This window comes from Pieris napi, chromosome 22 (assembly GCF_905475465.1).
Source record: "Pieris napi chromosome 22, ilPieNapi1.2, whole genome shotgun sequence".
Lineage (NCBI taxonomy): Eukaryota > Metazoa > Arthropoda > Insecta > Lepidoptera > Pieridae > Pieris > Pieris napi.
In genome coordinates, this window is record NC_062255.1 from 2,979,301 (window position 1) to 3,000,404 (window position 21,104).

At 32.4% G+C, this 21,104-nt stretch overlaps 1 protein-coding gene across 1 annotated transcript; it reads left to right on the forward strand.

Annotated features, from left to right (window-relative positions):
- The first annotated feature begins 698 nt into the window (after nt 1–698).
- Nucleotides 699–20,768, forward strand: LOC125060997 (putative leucine-rich repeat-containing protein DDB_G0290503). Its single transcript, XM_047666134.1, has 12 exons — nt 699–853; nt 9,340–9,407; nt 12,420–12,639; nt 12,826–13,059; nt 14,255–14,450; nt 15,834–16,001; nt 16,337–16,488; nt 17,308–17,468; nt 18,077–18,233; nt 19,249–19,308; nt 20,321–20,486; nt 20,648–20,768. Exons 1-12 carry the CDS (start codon nt 836–838, stop codon nt 20,680–20,682), a joined length of 1,635 nt encoding a protein of 544 aa, XP_047522090.1. The 5' UTR covers nt 699–835; the 3' UTR covers nt 20,683–20,768.
- Nucleotides 20,769–21,104: the final 336 nt, after the last annotated feature.

Consider the following 21,104-nt stretch of genomic DNA (forward strand, 5'->3'; position numbering starts at 1 on the left):
AACTATTGCATAGCTTTTATCGCTGGCGTTGAGCGCGGCGACCAAATCAAGAAATTCCGTAACGATAAAAACCTAACACACGATGACGTTATATACGCGCGGCCAAGACGCGTTAGAATGGGACAGAACGCATACTGCGTATTCACAATTCTCTGACGAGATCGGTGACGTAGCGTAAGCGTGCATACGCGTTAGAGTGAGACAGACTATATAGGCGTGTTATCTGCCCTGCGATTCTGTAACTCACTTCACGAACTCACACAGCGGTTTTCGCATCGGCGGTCGCTCTCAAATCAGTCGGGAAGCAGTCATTTTATGATTTGGCATTCTGATAAACAATAAACTACAAGCCTTACTTAAGTACCTTTTCAGAATGCCAAATCATAAAATGACTGCTTCACGACTGATTTGAGAGCGACCGCTGATGCGAAAACCGCTGTGTGAGTTCGTGAAGTGAGTTACAGAATCGCAGGGCTGAGTCTGGTAGAGTGGTACATTGAATAAATATCAAAGGAAAATATAATTGCATAAGTTGATAAAAAATGCTATGCAATAGCTTTACCGCGGCAGTCCCCGAGTGCCACAGGTTTTTTTTGTCCCGAGTTTGGTACGGACTAGGACAGTACAAAAGACTTAGAATTACAGTAAAACTACTGTAATTAGATAGAACTGTAAGTAAATCGTTAACCCTGGTGCAACCGGCGCCGGCGCAGCAGATTACAGACTCTACAAAGTTCATCGTTCACCTCAGTTCGCCATCGACTGCGCACCAGCGCAGTGCTTTATTTAGATCAAACGCAACCAGTGTTTCCTAGTCATTTATAATTAAACGGATATGGGAGCGTTCAGAATGGTGAGTGTTAAGTTTATTTTTAGTATTTAAAGTCATTCAAGTCGCTTAATTTGACGAGTTTCAATATGATAGTAAGTTACAAGGAAATGCTTTGAAGTTATATAAACAAATTGTAAATTGAATCAAAAAGTGATTTTAAGACAAGAAAATTCTAATTGAAATTTGGAAATTAATATTGTTTATTGGATTAAAGTATGTAATAACCAATTTAATGTGATTGAATTATACAAAGAATTCGGTAAGTATTTATTGTGACGGCTGTCTTTGTTCACTTTTAAAAACATCGTTTTTGCGTATGCGTCTTTATTTTACACTATTCATTACCAAACTTTTCTTACGTTCCAATTGTGAATTTTGGAAAATCGTATATAGATTTCATTTACGAACATTAAATATTTCCCACAATTTTAAAACGGTTTAAACAAATGAGGAAAATATAAACAATATCTATGGTCTTACTACTAATTAGGATTGTTTATTACATATTATCTTTACGTACAAGCTTAGTTTCATGTTGTTTTGTTGTGGTTTGTGTCGAATATATAATCACACAATTATTGCATAATTAGGCAACAATCTAGGATTCGTTCCAGAGTCTAGGCGATACCAATTTGATTTCTGCAGATGTTGAGATCTTCAATCCCTTACTTATTATTTAGAAGATTGCCAGTAAAGGCGATCCTTCCGTTGCAGTTCTCATCTGGTGTGATGAAGAACCCTTTCTTAGTTTAAGAACAAAGCAATCTATAGGTATTTTTAATTTTTCATTAATTTACGATTTCTATAATCTAGGAATCAATTTAGATTAAAACTAACAAAAACAAATATAAATCGTATATTATGTATCTATAATCGACAAATAATCAATAATAATAAAAAATGACTAAACGTGTGAAAGGTATTCAACTATTATTTAGTTATAGTATTACATATTTTGCGTCGTACATATTATTATTTCTAATTATTGTTATTGTTAGTAGGTATCAAACTTGTAGATAAACTTAAAGTCAACGAATTTGTGACATTAATTATTACGTATACATAGATAAATTTATTTCATTTACAAATCGCATTACTCGTGTACTAATAAATACTAAGTATGTATTCTACATAAATAATTTAATAAATTTAGATATAGACATTACATTTATTACTAACAAAAATACACACACGTTCGGTTCCTTTCAAGTGTGTAATGCGTGTTTGTGGTGGCAGTAATTGACCATGGCTCAGCATTATGCCGAGGAGCAGAATGTTCCACAGCGCTGGTCATTCCAGAGACCACAGCAGCGGCTAATTTAATTAGAGATCAATGGAAAGGGAGACGAAAATACTAACATTTATTTAAATATGAGAAAGGTATCTTGTCTAAACTTCCAAAGATATTCGGCAAATTTTATTTATGTTTATGGTCACCACGTCCGCTACCTTTGCAATAAATAATAATAATAAACTAAATAAACGTCGTAAATGACAGCCCATATCTTATCAAGTTAACCTTTTTCTTTGAATCAATGTGTCTTAATTAGGTTTCTGCTTTCGGCCTCTGCTCCTAAAATTAGCTTAAGCGAAACATACTTTTCATCTAAGATTTCATATTCAAGTTATTCTTAATCGTTAGGTAGTTCGTATAGGTACGTACGTGCATAGTGCTGTTTTAAACTGATGTTAATGTCGTAATTTACTTTGATTCCCCTAAAATTCTTTAAATAGACTATGGATTTCAGCAACAAAGAGAAATTTTTCGATACTACAGCAATGTTTTCTACCTAAGTATCGTCCTTCATAATTACAATTCTATATTATTGTTTTACCCAGTAGATATGTAAATCAATAATGTCCCACTAGGAGGGTAGGCCTTGGATGTAAAGCACGGGAACAGGTCATTCTGGAAATTTAGGAATGAGGCCTATGTCCAGCAGTGGACGTCAACAGCCTGAAAGGTAGATGTTAGTCGTTAATAAGTTAATTATTGTCTGGGTCATATGAATTTCATCAAATATGGATTACTAATTTCTATGTATAATTTCCATATATTATTCTAAAATGATATATAAATATTTTAGTCATTATCTTGAATATCGTGTGTACGGTGTAAGGTTTTTGTCGCAGCGAGTTTATTGCCCTTTCGGGTTGATGAATGATTTTCACGCCTTCCTTTGACAGCGCCTTATATGAGACTTGCATACATGATTGTTTATCCACACACTACAATTCAAAATATAATGCCACACTAGTGCGTACTCGCTTTCGTAGTGTTTATTTGTATGCGATTGATTCAATCCATGTGGCATAATTATTTTATGGTAATTATTATGATTTAATTATGAAAATATTTTAAAGAATTACAATGCTCATGAATATCTTTTATAGTAAATATATTTTATGGTATAATATACATCACTACATAGTATAAAACAAAGTCGCTTTCTCTGTCCCTATGTCCCTTTGTATGCTTAAATCTTTGAAACTACGCAACGGATTTTGATGCAGTTTTTTTTAATAGATAGAATAATTCAAGAGGAAGGTTTATATGTATAATAACATCCATTAAATAGTGGAGAAGTACTGTTATTTTTGAGGATTCTAATGTGATGTCGTAAATAATTACATTTTTTCCGCTTACATTGCAAACGCAGGCTGAACCCTACGAGTTTTATCAAAATGATGTACTAAGTATTGTACACATTGAAAAGGTCTACAGAAAAGTCCGTGATGGTATATGTCTATCTCTTATGGATAACCCACAATAACTTTTTTTTGTCATTTACTTTTTACGACAAATAATGGCTAATTTTGGAAGCGATTTTAACCAATACAGCATAAATCCTTATCTAATTAAATACCTTAAATAAATTGTTGATTTAATATAGATTTATATGGCCCTTTACAGCATATGATTTAAATGAATATTTTCGATGATATTACAAATTTAATAATTGCGGGACGCAGCGCGTCGGAGGCCGCGGTTCTCCCTATACTCTATATAATAGCACTTTGAATTTAGTATCAGCATTGCATCCGTGCGAAGCCGGGGCGGGTCGCTAGTTATATTATAAATAAATATAAACCTGGATAAGTGGCAGCTCAAGGGACCGCGTTCACATTTTCTCTTATAAAGGTTTCTCACTAACCCGAGTTTCTAGGTTACAGAGTTACAGTTTTATCACTATAAAACTATAGAAAACAATAACAGACGCACAGTGGTTTGAATTAAATAAGAGTCCCTCGATATTTAAGAATAAGTCATAAATATCAAAGTTAAATGCGTTTATCTGTTGTTTATAGAGGTATTAAGTATTAAACTCACAAAGTACACTCATGAACGTCAAAAGAAAATATGTTAAATTGATTCTAAATTTAGATTTACTACCAGTTCGCAAGTCAAGGGCGTAGAGCGGGTAAGAAGAACTGGCAAGAAACTTTCCGCCACTCTTTTACATCCCTAAGTTTACAAATAATTTGTATGACACAAAACTCGATTAGGATTAGGATTATTAAAATATTCGTCAAATTTATAAAAAAATCTTTTTAAACAGGTTTCATGTTTCTCACTTGTAGAGGTTTCAGGAAGGCATAATGACCCGGTAAATATTAATAAAATTGAGATTTCTCGCTTAATTGTCACATTTTGTACCTACAAAAATATTAGTGAAATATTGGTTTGGGGAAAAAAAATGGGGAAAACCTTTAGTGTTTTGCAAGCATATCCGGGTAGTTCATAAAAAGAATTTAATAAAACACATTACTATACAAGATTCTTAACCTAAATATAAATCATAATAATATAAATCGATATAAATAGGAAACTAAAACAATGTTGAAAAGTTTAGTCTCTGTGGCAGTGTAGCTTTAATGCTGGCATTTCCTCGCTGTGTTGCGATACTTCTCTTTTGAGCGAGGATAACACAAACTCAGTCACCAGTACTAGCTGCTAGGCGTCAACTTAAATCTTTACTCTTTATTAGTGCACCACACGGCGCTAGAGTTTCTACTGCAAAGGGAACAAGTCAGTTGGAAGAAAGACTTATTTGAGCCGTTCATCATTTTCCGCCTTTTTAAAATGTGTAATTAAATTTTTTCATACTTACATAAAAACTTTTTGACGTCATATGGGCCATATTAAAGAATGAAGGTGTACTATAGAGGATTTTTATTGGAATATTTACCTGGAAAAAAGCATGTTCCAAAATCACAATAGTTATATAGCAGTAGGTATTATCTAAAATCATAATAAGAAAAATAAAGGCCCCGTGATTTATGCCCCCAATTTATTGGATCTGTTTAACAGTAATCGTTATAAAATCGTGTATCTTAATAAGAAATTTTTATTAGTATTATTTTTAAGGAAACCTGATAATAATACAGGTTTTAATCAAAACTCACCTATATCCAGACTGAGCATTCAGATAAACACTAGGTCTTGATATCTATTGTCTATAGCAACTATAGACAATAGACATCAAGACAATTTGAAATCAATTATCCTTTAGTTTTTATAAATTATGAATCCATGTTTTCTTCGTGTTTGTTATGTGACGGGCTTGTCACATTAAATCTTGTATTTCATTATTGTTACCAATGTTACAAGCGTTGGCAAGCTTTTGTAAATAAATAAGAAAGGGTATTGGAATCTTTTTATATTATGCTACCTTGATACATACTAATATTTATAATATAACATAATAAACATACATACATAATTGCATTAGTGTACTGATTGTTCACTCCTAAAAGTTATGTAAAACACTTTAACAGGTTGTATGCTCAAGTTTTTATTAAAAATGCCAGCGATTCTAGATGACGGTTGGGTTGAATCCCAAGTTTTTCCTTGTCTATCTTCTAGGAACAGTTTATAGTAGGTATATTAAAAACCAGTGGGAATCGATTTCTTGATCTGTTGTCTTTTTAGGCAAGTAGACGATCATTTTTTGCATATCTTACGCGGTCTTTTGGGCTACAATCCTTGTTATTTGCCGATGATTTGATAATTATTTCAGACAAGTTTATGGTCAGTCTTCTGTAGATTTTCTCCAACGGCATATCCCGTCGATTTTTAGTTTTTAGTCGGGCTGGTTTCTTCACGCGATCCGTTACCGTATCAGCACGTTTGACTCAAGACCTGAAAATCGCGCAAGTTGTAGTAGACAAGATAATATGTGTGCAATACAAATATGGATTTAATCCTGATAAAGATAATCAAGTTTGACCTGGATACCGGCCAAGGTTTCAGACTTCCCTTCCCTTTGTTAGCGAGTAACGTCATCTATCCTTAGGATATAATTAGAAATTGAATGAACAGTCACTTACAAAGCACAAATACATTACAGAAATAGTAATAACGCCAATCTCCAAACATTTGAGAACAAAGCTCACGAGACATGGAACCGATAAATAATCGTAATTAATAATAACGTTTTAAACTGGTGTGTATTTTCAGTATCAAACCCAAACTCAAAATAACGTAGTCATATAGCTAAACGAAACTTATGAACGTCAACAGAAAAGATGTTAAATTGATCCTAAATTGACATTTACTACCAGTTCGCAAGTCAAGAGCGTAGAGCGGGCAAGAAGAGGCAAGAAACTTTCCGCCACTCTGTAATCGCTAAATTTTTAGGCATACAAATTGTTTGAACTGAAGCAAATCAATCCCAAGGATTAGGATCATTTAAATAATCGTGAAATTTATAAAAAGCTTATTTTTTAATTTACGTTTAACGAGAGCTTTGAATTTATTCAGTGATCATTTTATTGATGTAAAAAAATCTAATATATTAGACTTTTTTAGACATTTTATAGGCAAGTATGAGTCAAAGCTTAACAGCAAACTTCGATTCGAGGGCCTTAGGGCAAACAGGCAAAAAGCTCCCCCAACGTTAAGTGTACCGCCTTGTACCCACACACGGTCGGGTCGGCTATTTTGTCTATTAAATAAAGCAAATCTATTACATTTGAGTAACAGCCGAAAATGACTGCTTTACGACTGATTTGAGCGCGACCGCCGCTGTGATCACCGCTGTGAGACTTCGAAAAGTGAGTTACAGAATCGCAAGGCAGGTACTGGGAACTGCTATAGTTAGAATTATCAATGGTCTAATTTTGATGTACAGGAATCATACTTAGTTAAGTCTCGAAGCTAAGCGGACTAAGCTGTAATATTGTTTTCAATGTTCTTTATGTTCTATAACGGTTGTAAGCTAATACGCGTGTTATAGTAAATGGCACGAACTGATATAATTTACCAGGAAACTACATGATTCCCGTAGCTCCAGATTGTAATAATCTGAAAAATATTTACGGGTTTAATACAAGCAGCCGTTTCCGGCTTCGGATTTTATATTAAAATTTTGCAAATGCGTATATTTATACGAATCAATTTTAGTTTTTGAATTTATTCATTACACATAAGTGAAATTGCAAATCTCTCCTCTTTATATTTATATATTAGTAGGTTGATATATATGACCTTTTAATACAATAATATTACGTATAAATACCTAAATTAAAAGCCTTTTATTGTGTTTTAATATCATATATTCGTTCTGAGTCAAAAGCATCTCAGTATTCGACTTCAGTATTGAGTTTTGATGTTCAGGAGGTAAGAACCAATAGACTTTGAGCTACGTGAGACGTAGTTGATTTCTGAATATCACGCTTAGTATGTAATTCCAATTCTGCGTCAGCAGCGCGTGCTGTAATGCCTTGGTTTTGAGATTCAATGCATTGTGCGTTGTTTTAAACGCAAAAATCAACAAAAGCTTTATGCGTTACATAAATTAAAAAAACATTTGTAATTGGGTTTGGACGTTAGGTGGCGTCATTAAAGCTTTACAAGTGCAAATGTCATTCAACTACTGCCAATAATTAAAGTCGTCGGTTCTTATGACGAAAGAGAAGACGGAAGTACATTAAAAACTTTTTCATTAAAATAAAATAAAAAAGTAATAATAACATTTAGTTAAATATTAGGGATAAGTGGTGGTATTTGGGGCGTGCGTGTTTCGAATGAGTGTTTAGAGACCATTGTGCTACCCGGAAGCATTTCTTTATGGGAATTTAATGTAACTCGAAAACACAAAGCGTAACGTTACTTCTATAATGCCATAATTTTATTATTTCAGTATAATGTGTTCATTTCATACTTCTTTCACATTGTCCCTTTACTATTGATAGTCGATTTTGATATCGAGGTTTGCACTAAGCCTCACCCCTGATTCTTTCCTTAATCTATAAGAAATTTCTCCCGTAGTTTTAAAATTTAACAATCTAAATGTAAAATATTGTAATCTAGTCAGTTTTTATTATATTCGTACCTCTATTGTCAATAAATAGATATACAAATAGGAAAATGGAATAGTGTAATTTATTTTGTTAAAAAAAAATACAGGATGGCCAAAAAGTCGTGGATCAAACGCAAATAGGGCTTAGATGATGTCATCAGCTGCAAAAAATTATTCTACGGGAGGTCCCTGAGCTCAACCCTTGCAGTTATAATTTATTTTGCGTTTTTATAAGAAAATTCACTTTTTTTACTAATTCTTATTAAAAATCGTAAAAATCTACATCCTAAATCTTAAAATACACACCACAACTCAAGATTGGCTGGACCGATGTTTTTGGTGGAATCTTCTTCGCTCCGAATAGCAGAATAAGCAATAAAATATCGCATAAATTATCGAATAACAATAAATTTAATAATTAATTTTACGAATGCAAACAGCATGTGGTGGCATCTGTTGACAAAACTACGCATCATCTTACACTGAATTCGTGTCAGTTCAAAAATTCCGATCTTGAGGTGAATGAGGAGATGCATAACCAGGCTTTGATCTTGATCAAAGACATGGGTTACCTCATCAAAAATTGTTGTATATCAGAAAGTGCTTTAACATGCAGTATCGCAAATTTGGCGCAGAGAGAAGGCGAAGTTATTACCTTAATGTAATCCTAAATAAAGTTTAACTAAAGTTAACACGATATTATTAGATTGTCAGGCGGAACGACGTTAGCCGGATCAGCTAGTAGGTGCTCTATATTTGTGTGTTACTGAATATATTAGATTAGAAAAAAGAACAAAATGAATAGGAAATCCTAAACTTATTTGTATGGAACTAAAGGTCATCTCGATAGAGATGCTCCCCAATGACCGTTTGTGATAACACCGATAACACCACTAGAGTGATCCCATTGGATCTCGATATTATAGATCAACATCGAAGTTAATAGAATATTATCGCGTAATGAAAAATAAATAACAATAATTAGCAAATGGGTAAAAGGCTCACCTGATGTTAAGTAATATACCGCCAATGGACACTCTCAACGCCAGAGGGCGAATGCGTTGCCGGCCTTATAATTGTTACGATATATTTCTAGTAATTAATTGGAAATAAAATAAACGGAATAGGTCCTGTCCGGTCGAAAAAAGTGCTGTTTTCCTATTTAAAATATTATTAAACAAATTCAATAATTCTTGTCCCCAGAGGGTGTTGCTGTCAGTCATTCTGGCTGTTCTGGTATTCAGCACAAACACGCACGCCAGGGATGTCACGTGAGTATTAGTTATTTATGTCTAGCCCTATAGACCTAAAAAAATATATTATAATTAATATAATTATTATTATATATTCAGTAAAACCAAATTTCTCAAATCTTTGTTTTTATTTATTTACACTTTGTTGCATTGCAATATAAAAAATTAACATAATTAAATGTAAAGGGCGGCTCTATCGCTTTCGAGCGATCTCTTCCTGGCAACCAATGTGAGAAAATAAAAAAAAAAATTATAAAATTATATAAGGTAGGCAAGAAGTGCAAAAATACATATTACATAAAAAAAATGTTCTTTGTCCTAAACTTCATTTAATGATTTTCGGTTAATTAGTAGTAATAATAAGCCTTTTAGATTTTTTTAATTAATTTTACTACATTAAGAATACCGCGCGATCAGTGTAGGTTATTTTACGTTGATTGGCAGTCGGGTGATAAACAACGATCAGGTGTAAAAAACAAATTTATTTAAATTTCTTCATTTTTAATTAAAAATTAAAACCACAGATTACAAATATATCGTTCAATCGGTCACCTAAATACAAAGGAAACTTTTTCATGTCATATTAAAAATATCAAAGTCAAATTTTGTGTTGACTCGTGCACTCTATACTTTTTTTCGAAGTTTAAAATAATTTATAATCCAGTCTTCCCAAATGACGCATTGTTAAAACAATTCGTCGTAAACTACAATACGAAAATAATTACCTGATTTATTGAACTCATTTTTTTTTCAATGGCACTCTGTAAAATTTAATTAGTAGATGGGTTTCCTGTAATATTATATGTAGACCAGAGATTTTACACGAAACGAAACACGGTCTACATATGTCGAAAGTACTTAACCACTGAAAAAAACATTGTACACATTCAGTATTCACTTATTACTTAAGTCGTTTACCGCGTAATGAGTTTTATATAAACGCACTTGACCGCCAGCTAAATGAAAATATTTCAGTTAATAACATTACTATAAATAAAACTGTCGAATCAATCCTTTATAGTTTTATTAATCACCAGAATCAATACGACCTTTTACGTGCCTTACATTCAATTCAATTCAATTTCAAAAATTATTTATTTTGTTTCACAAAAATTTATAGTGCTACATATCCAGTGTACATTATTTCCTGGAATGTAACAAACTTACAACTAGACACGTCTTTACAGCTATTTTGCTTTTTTAAAAACTTATAAAATTTATAAAACTAAAGTTATAATGTTACGAAAAGTTTTAATAATAACAAAATTTTTTTAACAATGAGGTAAACTACCTGGTAATTATGCAATCTTTAGATGAGATTTGCTTTTTGACAGGGCCTTACATTACGATCATTTCTAATAGGCCAATTCTGTGCCTGACTCACATCGTCGCTTTCCTCACGATGTTTTTACTTCACTGTAGGCGCACATAGACAGAAAGTTCATTGGTGCACAGCTAGTAATCGAACCTACAACCTCAAAAATTAGTATCGGAAGGTGAATTCAATTTGCCAACAATGATGTTTATAGATTTTTTGAAGTTATACTTCTTTAGGCGCGTTATGAAAAATTGATGAGAGTGAAATTTTACGACGCGCGCGCACCGTGACAAAAAATTAACAGAATGAAGTTAGTTCTAGGTGGCATGAAAATCGATAATAACTATGTTCAAGTTGTATATTCTAGTATTTTTATATTTAGAACACGTGTTTCGTAACAGTACAATTATACAGTGTGAATAAATAAATATTATTTTGATGTTTTTATTAAATAAATTTCATATACGACGGTGATAGTATTTACTAATAATAATTTTATTGATTAATTTTAATATTTATCGTTAATCACTAAGTACTGCATTTTAGTTATTTTTTTCCATACGTTAAAGAAGCATAACTTCTAACGCGTGTACATAAGTACACACACTCTTTTTTTTATACTATTGAGTATTCGTTATAAATTCTTAATGATATTAGTAAATAGAAACAATGATATAAAAAGATACTTATACTTCTCTCATAGCTTTAGGTTTTATGTAAAGTAACTAGAGGATTATAAATCTAGATTTTATAGGTTTGAATGTTTAAAATGCAGTCTTTTGTACACTAACTTAGCACGTAAAGTTACCTAATTTAAAACAAAAGACATTCATTATGCAGTTCGTAGGTACCTACTCGGCTTAGGGCTCTTACGTAAGTATTACATAACGTGTTGATAATTTAATGAATGATTGAGAACTCGTAAACCTACATACCTATATAATTAGTGTGATAAATGATAATCGATTGAGGGATTTTAAAGCCAAGTTAAGATGCGTATCTAATGACTTAATTGTAGTAAGTGAAACTCCATACGTACTATGAATGTCGTAATCACGGCTAAAAAGACAGATACAACCGTCAACGATCGGTCACTTTCCGAGCGGCTTGATCCCTAGGCGTTGTGTAGAGATGTGTGGTCGCTCTTCATCTTCTACCGCATTTACCATAGACGTTGTTCAGAAGAGTTATTCGGAATAATTTCTAACTGCAAAATTCCACCCGTAACACATAGACGTCCGTCGTTCCAGAACTGAGCGTTTTTAAGGCAGAACCAGCTGCACACTGAAGTATTTCCGTACTGATTCGACTTAGGGTCCTTCAAGAAAATAGTGTACCAATCCTTAGGCAATTGGCACTTGCGATGTTCATTCCATCACTTAACATCAGGTGAGCCTCCTGCCCGTTTGCTCCCTGTTATATAAAAAAGCCATACATACATACAGCATTTTCTGGTATTGATCTAATTGTTCTCTTAAGCCCGTGTTTAATTATCTAGGCTTGAGTTGTTTTTGACGTGAATTATTTATGTGTTACATTTTAGTTTCAAGTATCTTTTAAAGTATTTTTCTATAAAGTTTCAGTTAGTAGCATAAGAGATTAAACATAAATGAAGATACTTCTAAACTGATTGCATTATGGTAAAGATAGATTACATAATGTATCTTTACCATAATACATTATGTAATTTTGATTGACTTCATTTGTTTCAGTCACGAAGACATCAGGGACGCCATGCTGTCCCTTGTGCGTATGTTCAGGGTTTCAGAAGATAAACTTGATCGCCATGAGTTCAGAGAAAAGGCTTTCGGGGAGCAGATGAAGAAACTACTTTCCACAATTGAAAAGAGACAGAGAACTCTCGAACCTTTGAAGGGAATGATCTCGCGTCTCGATGAGAGACTGTCTAATGTTGAAAATATATTTATACAAGTAAGTTTAAAGAAAAAAATAACTTTAACTTAAAATATTGAACTTTCAAATTAACAAAAAAATTAATTTAGCTTTTAGAAAGATAAATGAAGTAACCGCAAGTATTCTAATACATATAGTTTTAAAGGTAGGAGCTATTTAGGAGTAGATTATTTTTAACCGCATTTTGTCCTTTTTGTGATACAGAAAGAAGAAAAAGAAAAGGCTACACAGAAGAAAACAAACGAACTTCTAGAAGACATACAGAAATCGCTACAATCCTTGACAACTACCGTGACAAAGAACTTGAAAGCACCAATTAATGTGGAGAATAACCTCACAACAGATGACGTTCCTATTGGTACTCGACTGGATGATACTGATGCAAAGCTGGATGCCGTTAAGCAGGAGATAGCAGCTCTGAAGAACAGTTTAAGTAAGGTAAGAAGATATATATCTAAACGGCTGACGACGCACTCGCAATTCAATTTGGTAAGTGCACGTTTTGCAGATGTTAAACGTTAGTGTATGTTTAGTTATTATTATATTATATATAATCGCAAAAGATTAAAAACTTTTGTGTGAAGTAATAGATCAGGGACAGACAAACATACAGTCCCACGTTCCCAGATTTCAATTAAGCATCAGGTTTTGAAAACAATAGTAAAACATAAGAAACATAGTCAACCATATTGTCTAACAGAATGCGCCTAAGATAATGAATAATTTAATTAATGAACCTATTTATTAAATTTAAATGAATTACTTAACACTTTGGCTACGTTTGGACGGTTGGACTGAAGCTACTGGACCTCAACTATGAGGATACAGAAAAAATGCTAACCATAATTAAATAGTCGAGTATAAAGTTAAACGAAATTTTATGTTAAATGTTAGGTAATCATTTATAGTATAATAGTGCAAAGTTTATTAGATTAACAATTAAGTAATAATACATACAAAGACATACACACACTAACACACAGACACACACTAACCCACATACACACACACACATACCCCATGTGTTTTCCTTATATATGTTAACGTAAAATTGTAAAAACCGTTAGATTGTAATCTATCGGTTATCGGTTATCGGTATTCGGTAGATTGTACTACACTAACTTAGTTATCATTCAAACTTCTTTGGTCAATTACAGATTAATTTTACTTCCCAACAATTTCATATAACTACCGAATAATAATACGTTAAATTGCAAGCAGTATGTTGAGTTGACAATCTTTCGACAGTTTACAATCTCGCGAGATAGATTACAATCTAACGGTTTTTACAATTTTACGGTGACATATATAATTTTTTGTTAACGTTGCAGCCGATGTAATAATGATTGTTTATTCTCTCTAAATTTTTCTCTACTTTTTAAGACCTTCTGTCGATCCGAAGTGGTGGAGGCCTGATGACCTGACACAGGTACTCCTACCTTTAGCAGGCATCAGTCTCACACAAACAAGCACTTTCCCTCAATAGAAGATAGACAATTATTTATTTATAATAATATATACCTGTCACTTGTTTATGTACGAAGTTTTTGTGAGAAAAATAAATTAAGATTATTTTTATTATTTTAAATTGATCGTGATATCTGGCAAGATCTCAATTAAAACATGTTACTAGGAGGCTCTTCGTGCAGTGTGTTCTGAAGTCGACGTGAATCCATTTGAGAGGCACATATCGGAGGCCGAGAAACTCCTCAACAGATATGAGTTAAAACTGAACGAGTATAATGAGACGTCCAAGGTACAGACAGACTTTGTGCCCCTTAGCGAAGTCTCGTTGGCTGATGAAGCGTGGCATAGCAAAATGACTGAAGGTGAGTGTTATATATCCATAATTAATAAATAAATCCTTTATTTGCCATGATAGTGGTACATAATACAAAAATCTAACAACAAGAAAAGTCCGCACACATCCAACCATGTGTTCGAAGCCTCTGAACAGACACATTGCGACTTTTCCATGATTACTTCAAAGGTACCAGATGTTCCTTCCCAGATTAATGCTTGGTTGTATGTACTGAGCTACTAAGACTGTTAATGTTATGAAAAAAACGTGTGTGTACTTAAATGTACACGCGTTAGAAGTTATACGTCTTTGGTGTAACCAGATAAAAAATATTTTCATAAAAAAAATTCGATATTATTATCGAAGTTTCGAGTAGTTGAAACATTAATAGAATAATTTTTTCTGGCCACCATATCGACATCTTACCATACAATTAAAAATTAAAATATGACAGAATTATTCGTAGATGTCAATATTTTAGATTTTTTAATTAATTAAGGAAATTTAAACCAATAGAATAGGGATATTATTATTAAGCAAATAAGCCGAGAGATAGTTCTATTCTTATCGATTCACCAAGTGAACACTTTCATCAAGTAACTGGGACATATTAATATCAGAGGCGGCACTGCTTTCATGACAATGGAGAGGAGACAGGCTCATTTGTACGCACCGATCGACCTAAATTTTCTACTTTGTGCCAATGCACAAATGCATGAGCCGAAATGGAAAAATTAATCTAGACTCGGCTTAGATTATTCGACTGATTGTCTATTGTCTGCATTAGAAGCTGTTTTTTTAATATCTGTGTGAGAATTGTTGATACATTTTTGTGTTTATTAGAAACGTAAAATAACGGCTTTTGCATAAGTCAAGAGATTAGTTTGAACAAATGAGAGGTAAAAATGAATTATAATTTTCATAGATGTTTGATGGTCAAGAACAGTGTTTCTCAACCTTTTTTGTGCCCCACCTTAGCTTTTCTTTAATTCTTATTTTCCCCCTATGTAACAGACATAATTTTTAATATAAAAAAAAATTGTACACTTTAGAAACTCTTACTCACTCTCTTGATAATTATAAGTATATAGGACACTAGGTAATTTTTCAAAACATAAATGAAAAACCGAAATTGAAATTCCAAATCATTTTAAGAAATTGTTGAGTCCTTTAACAATCAGGCCCAGCCTCTATGGGACGTGGCCCCACGTTTGAAATCACCGGTCTAGAGGCAGCGAACCAAAAATTATAAACCGTGATAGACCCATTGGCCTAATTCGAATTCGGCGCCAGCGCTTTTACTTCGTAAAGAAATTGACACGTAGAGAAAAAAAATATGAATATAGCTTGTATAAGAAAAACAAATATAATTTTACAATCGCTGCTTTTATAAATAACAACACTCTTTTAGTGATGGAACGTCAAGAGAAGGATATAAAGAAGATTCAACAACTATTATCGGACGCGGAAAGTATGTGGAAAGACTTGCCAAGACTCGGAGACCTAAAACGGGCTACCAATGACACACTGGAGGCTTTGCTTGCTTCGCAAAAAAATATGACTGCTGTTGGAGACTTGAGTAAGTACTGTTAATTTATAATGAAAAGTTATAAATTAATCAATAATTAACATACAATTAATTACCTTTTAAAATTTATTTGCATAAACAAATAAATATCTTCTGTCTCGTAATTAGCTACTTATATATATTAATTATTACTATTTATTTAGCGCTATGATTTTATTAAAACCATTATTATTACAGTTTTAAATTTTATTATTATTAAGTTTTAGTTGGTTTATTCTAGTGTTACATGTAATTGTATATATTTTTTGTTGTCTTTTGATAATCCTATATCTATATGATTAAAAGTTGATTGTTGAATCCGTTATTAAATTAATCTCTTATTTCAGCTGCCGAAAAAATTACAACAAAAATACGCGAAATGGGAGAACATTTAGTCGCGACCAACAACGACATTCAACAAAGCTTGACGCAGGGTAACACTATGAGTGAACGAGCCTACAGTGATATCCAGCAAAGCTATGAAACTTTGAGAAACGAGGTAAGTTTGGGCCTTAACTATTTTAAAACTGCCCACGTTTGAGGGCCTCATAGCCTAGCGGCAAGTGGCAGCTAGGTGAGGGGTACCGGGTTCGATTCCCGGGTTGAGGGCAAGTTTTAATTTAATTAAAATTGTTCTCGGCCTTTGGGAGGGTTGAGGTTGAGGGCGAGTGCTTAAACCGTAGGTACATGGAGGACACGGTCGAATTTCTAAGGCAAGCACGAATTATAAAAATCGTATACTTGACGCTGGCTAATGCACAAACAGTGCCAGAGCCATAAAAAAAAACTGCCCACGTATTCAAATAGTAGTCACGTTTGAAATAAGTTTCACCGCAAGCACAAAATTCGCTAATTCGTATATGTGACTATCAAAATACCGTTTTTGATTACATGAACTATAAGTAATAATAATAATCTTTATTTAAGTAAAATGGAATAGCTAACCTAATATATAATAGCGCCGATTTTACGGACAAGCAACGCTACGAGCGTATTTAAAACTAAACGGAAACAACAACGAATTCGTTTAGTAAATTATCCAAATTGTAAACTTTTTTTAATGTTAACTTTATCGCATTGACGTGTTAAAATACAAAAAAGAGAAAAGAATTTAGAAATAAAGACTGCTGAGGCTATTTACAGATGTAGTTAGTAACATTTTCCACAAGCCTAATTATATTTAATATTAATATATATTTATTAATGATTGGAAAAAAAATAGTGTAATTTATTTTCTTAAAAATATGTGTATTAAGTTTACTTTGTCCTTTTGCAAGAAATAAAAAGGCTTTTTTACATTAATAATTATTATTTATAGGTTCAAGCTTTCTCAAAGAACGAGAATGTGATGTTACAAACAGCAGACAACGTTTTAGCCAACAAAAAACGCATTGAATACGGCGTCAACAGAATCGTTATGGAGGTGGGAGAGCACGTTAACTTACAGGCACAGAGTCTTAACAAAACATTGCTTGACAGGTAAACTTTAGTCATAATTATTAAAGCCTTTTATTTGGGTTATAAAGTATATATGTGATAATATTTGTGAGTGTGGAGAAGATATTGGTGACCTCGACCATATTTTTTTACTTTACTTTACTTTTCTTGTTCCCAATATGACCGTACCGCCTTTCTGAATTCCTTACAATCACTTCATGTTCCGTTTCCGACTAAAATCTCCTGCCTTTTGCTTTATCCTTTATTGTATTATAATGTATTATCTTCTTTCATAATCTATAATAATATTAAGATGTAATATGTTTGTGTACATATGTTGTTTTTAACCAGCTTATCCCTTTATTTCCTTTTGATATCTTTGTTTATTTTTTCTCGCGTGTAGTTTTCTAACCTTTTACTTGAAAATGGCATAAAGTTAAAACTATTGCCATAATAATAAAAAAAAAGTATATATGTACAATAAAGTCTTTTTGTATGGATAAAAATATATTATATCTAATACAAGCCTCATCCGGTTGCCAAGTGCAGAGCCGTCTTTGATTCTTCTTCATTAGCTTTTAATACGCGCCGCCATGTTTACGAACATTTCATGCCATGTAATCCTCCCACTTCATATTAATAATTTTTAGGTTAGATACAATCCAAAATGAATTGATGGCAAACCAATCGCTCGCACATGGGAATCTGACAGCCAAAATAGAGTCTGAGATGTCACAAGTATGGCGGCAAATTGGCATAATGTACAAACAGATGACCGCCAGCAAATCCACGCTTGATAAACTCACGGTACGTGTACAAAAACTTGAAATTGAGCTATTTTAATCCAATATAAGAGTATTTTATTAAACACATGTATATATAAATACTCATTCAATCAAATTGAATGTTGTCAATCACAGCGTAAACATAATTTGACAGAAAGAGACAAATAATTTTTAAATTGTTGTATCTGTGTTGGTTTTATTCAATAGAGGGTTTAATTCTTGTCACTCAAACACACAGATATTTTTTATCAATAAATATTCAATACTAAATACATAATTTGCTTTGCTAAGGTTTGGCGCCTTTATATTATATCATATATTCTATTATTTTGTATATTATAATTTGACATTGCTTTTTTACGCATTTTATAAGAAATCAAAATTAAATAATAAATATGCTTAAATATTTATTATTTAATTTTGATTTGCAAATGCACTTTAATAAATAAACTAGATGAACCCGGTGAACTTCGTACCCCAACTCACTACATATATAATTTGTGTCATCATTCTACAGCTATGAATATATAACAACAATATACGCATCTATTAATATATAATAACCGAGTGACAATTTTTTAATTCTAAAAAGATAAAAGACATCTTATCATCAGATATTTCCCAGCTAGGAACAGTTTGTATTGGAAAATTTAATTGTCGTTTTTAGTATTTTTCCTTACTTATTATTTTCCATCACATTCAAACCTTCCTTAAACTACCACAAATATTTTACAAGATCATAATCGGTCCAGCCAAGTGGTCGAGTTTTAGCGAGACAAACGAACAGCAATTCGTCTCTTCCTGTCAACTGTGATGAAAAAACCACATTACACAATACTTACTCTATATTATAACGGTCAATTTGGCGGATTTGTTTTTTATGAATCTATTTGTTGATATAAATTATAATTATCCTAAGTAACCAAATAGTAAATAAATACTACATGTTATTATAGGGTATGCCAATTTTATTAAAGGTTACAAACGATAACAAACAGTACTTCATTTAATCTACTAATAGACAATTATACCGACAGGAACAAACCCAACAATATGTTAATGGCAGCGCTACGTCCTTGGACGACATGAAAAATAAGGTAAGCGAATTTCTCTTTATGTTCCTTAATTAATATACATTAGTATGTACTTAACAAAATATTTATTATCATAGGATACTAACATAATTTATATATAACCAAAAATGAAAAAAGCAATTTTATATGTACTAAATACTTGGCTATTTGCCAAGATGAAATATAATGAAATATGAAATATACACAAAAATTGTCAAATATTTACGAAAGGAAAAATTCAATTAAAATAATTAAATACATACTATTAACTATAATGTTGTGTCATGATGTAAAAGTGAGGGTGTGTATGTGGGGTATGCTCGTGATGCAGGTTATTTAGCGCTATATATTTTTAATTATATATAACTTAATATGTATACATAATGATTTTCTTAATTATCTATAGTCAAAGAACCTGTTTAGATTTATGTATTTTTTTTTTCGGAAGAACTTAATAGAACTTAGTTAATCCGACCCTGATATCTAATAACAAAAATTATTGAACACTAAACTATTTAGAAACGAGACTTAGTGCAAAGTCGGACTCCTATACGTCAAAAATATATTCGATTTTCGTTTTCGAATCTCACATTACCGTTTGTAGAGTCTGGCTAATGAAAGTTGAGACTGAAAAAGCGCGGCAAATTTAAAAAATATCAGCATGGCAGCCCTAAAGTAAAAAGGAAAGTTGGAACAACTCACTTTGATACTTTGACATTCATTTTTATTTTACTAGTGGATACTTGCAATTTTTAGGCTTATAGGTTTTGTGGACATAAGTTTCATCTAAGTAGATTATTGGCTTGCCTTCTGCACGTTTCGATGCAATGGTACGCAAAAAGCGATGTCTCCATGCAGCTATATCATATCGTTCAAATAATAATGAACGTAAATTACGTATACGTAAATTTTTGTTTTTATTAAATGACCGTACTAACTTTAGTGTTGTCATATAAAAAGTTTGCAAAAAGATCCAGTATCTACTTTCGTTAGCCAGACTCTATGTAGATTAGTTTCAAGGCTTTTTTTTATATAGGTGGGATTTATTTCAACCGGAATGATTGAAGTGCAAGAAAATCTGAATTTCTTATTGGGAAGTTTGAAGCTGGTCACCGAAGAGTTTAGTCAGATCAAGACTGGTCTTGGCGATGCCCTGGATAAAGCCAAAATTGACTTACATGAAGTGCGATCAAAAATCAAAGGTATTTTTTTTATTCCTAGTACAATAGATTTCTTGAATCCGATGTCCATAAATTGTGTGTAAATCCACTTCCACGGCAATTGAAAAAGAAGTGTATTGTGTGGTTGCAAATTGTCACAAATTTAATTGTCTCTTAATGGAATAATTTTAAAAACTTTACAGATGGACCTGGGCCGCATGATGCCGATCAAAAATAAATTCAAGTTTAAATTAGTGAAGCCAAATAACGTAGTTAAACATTAATAAGACTAACTGTAAGAACGAAAATAAATTTTTATACGTCTTCGATATTTTCACTTCGGGAGCGTTCAAGTATTACGTAACGAATTGGAGGGGGGATTACTTTTGCAAAACGTTACGATGCGGGGCGGGGATTGAATTACGCGTTATTGTTAATATTTTATATTATTTTCGACTTTCCAGTACATTACACCACATAATGGTAAATTTTAGATATAGAGTCACTGGGTGGTCACGAAACGTTTTACTATTGGGTACAGAAAAACGTTACTGCGCGTTACATGGGGGACGGGTGTCATTAATCTCGAAAAATTGCGTGACGTAATACTTGAAAGCTCCCTTATGACCCAATTAAAATATTTAAAAAATTAATATCGAT

Excerpts from the sequence above, each read along its gene's own strand:
- LOC125060997 (XM_047666134.1), top strand. Across the intron at positions 14,451-15,833 it reads GCATAGCAAAATGACTGAAG|TGATGGAACGTCAAGAGAAG; the intron begins GTGAGTGTTATA and ends ACACTCTTTTAG. Across the intron at positions 18,234-19,248 it reads CCACGCTTGATAAACTCACG|GAACAAACCCAACAATATGT; the intron begins GTACGTGTACAA and ends TTATACCGACAG.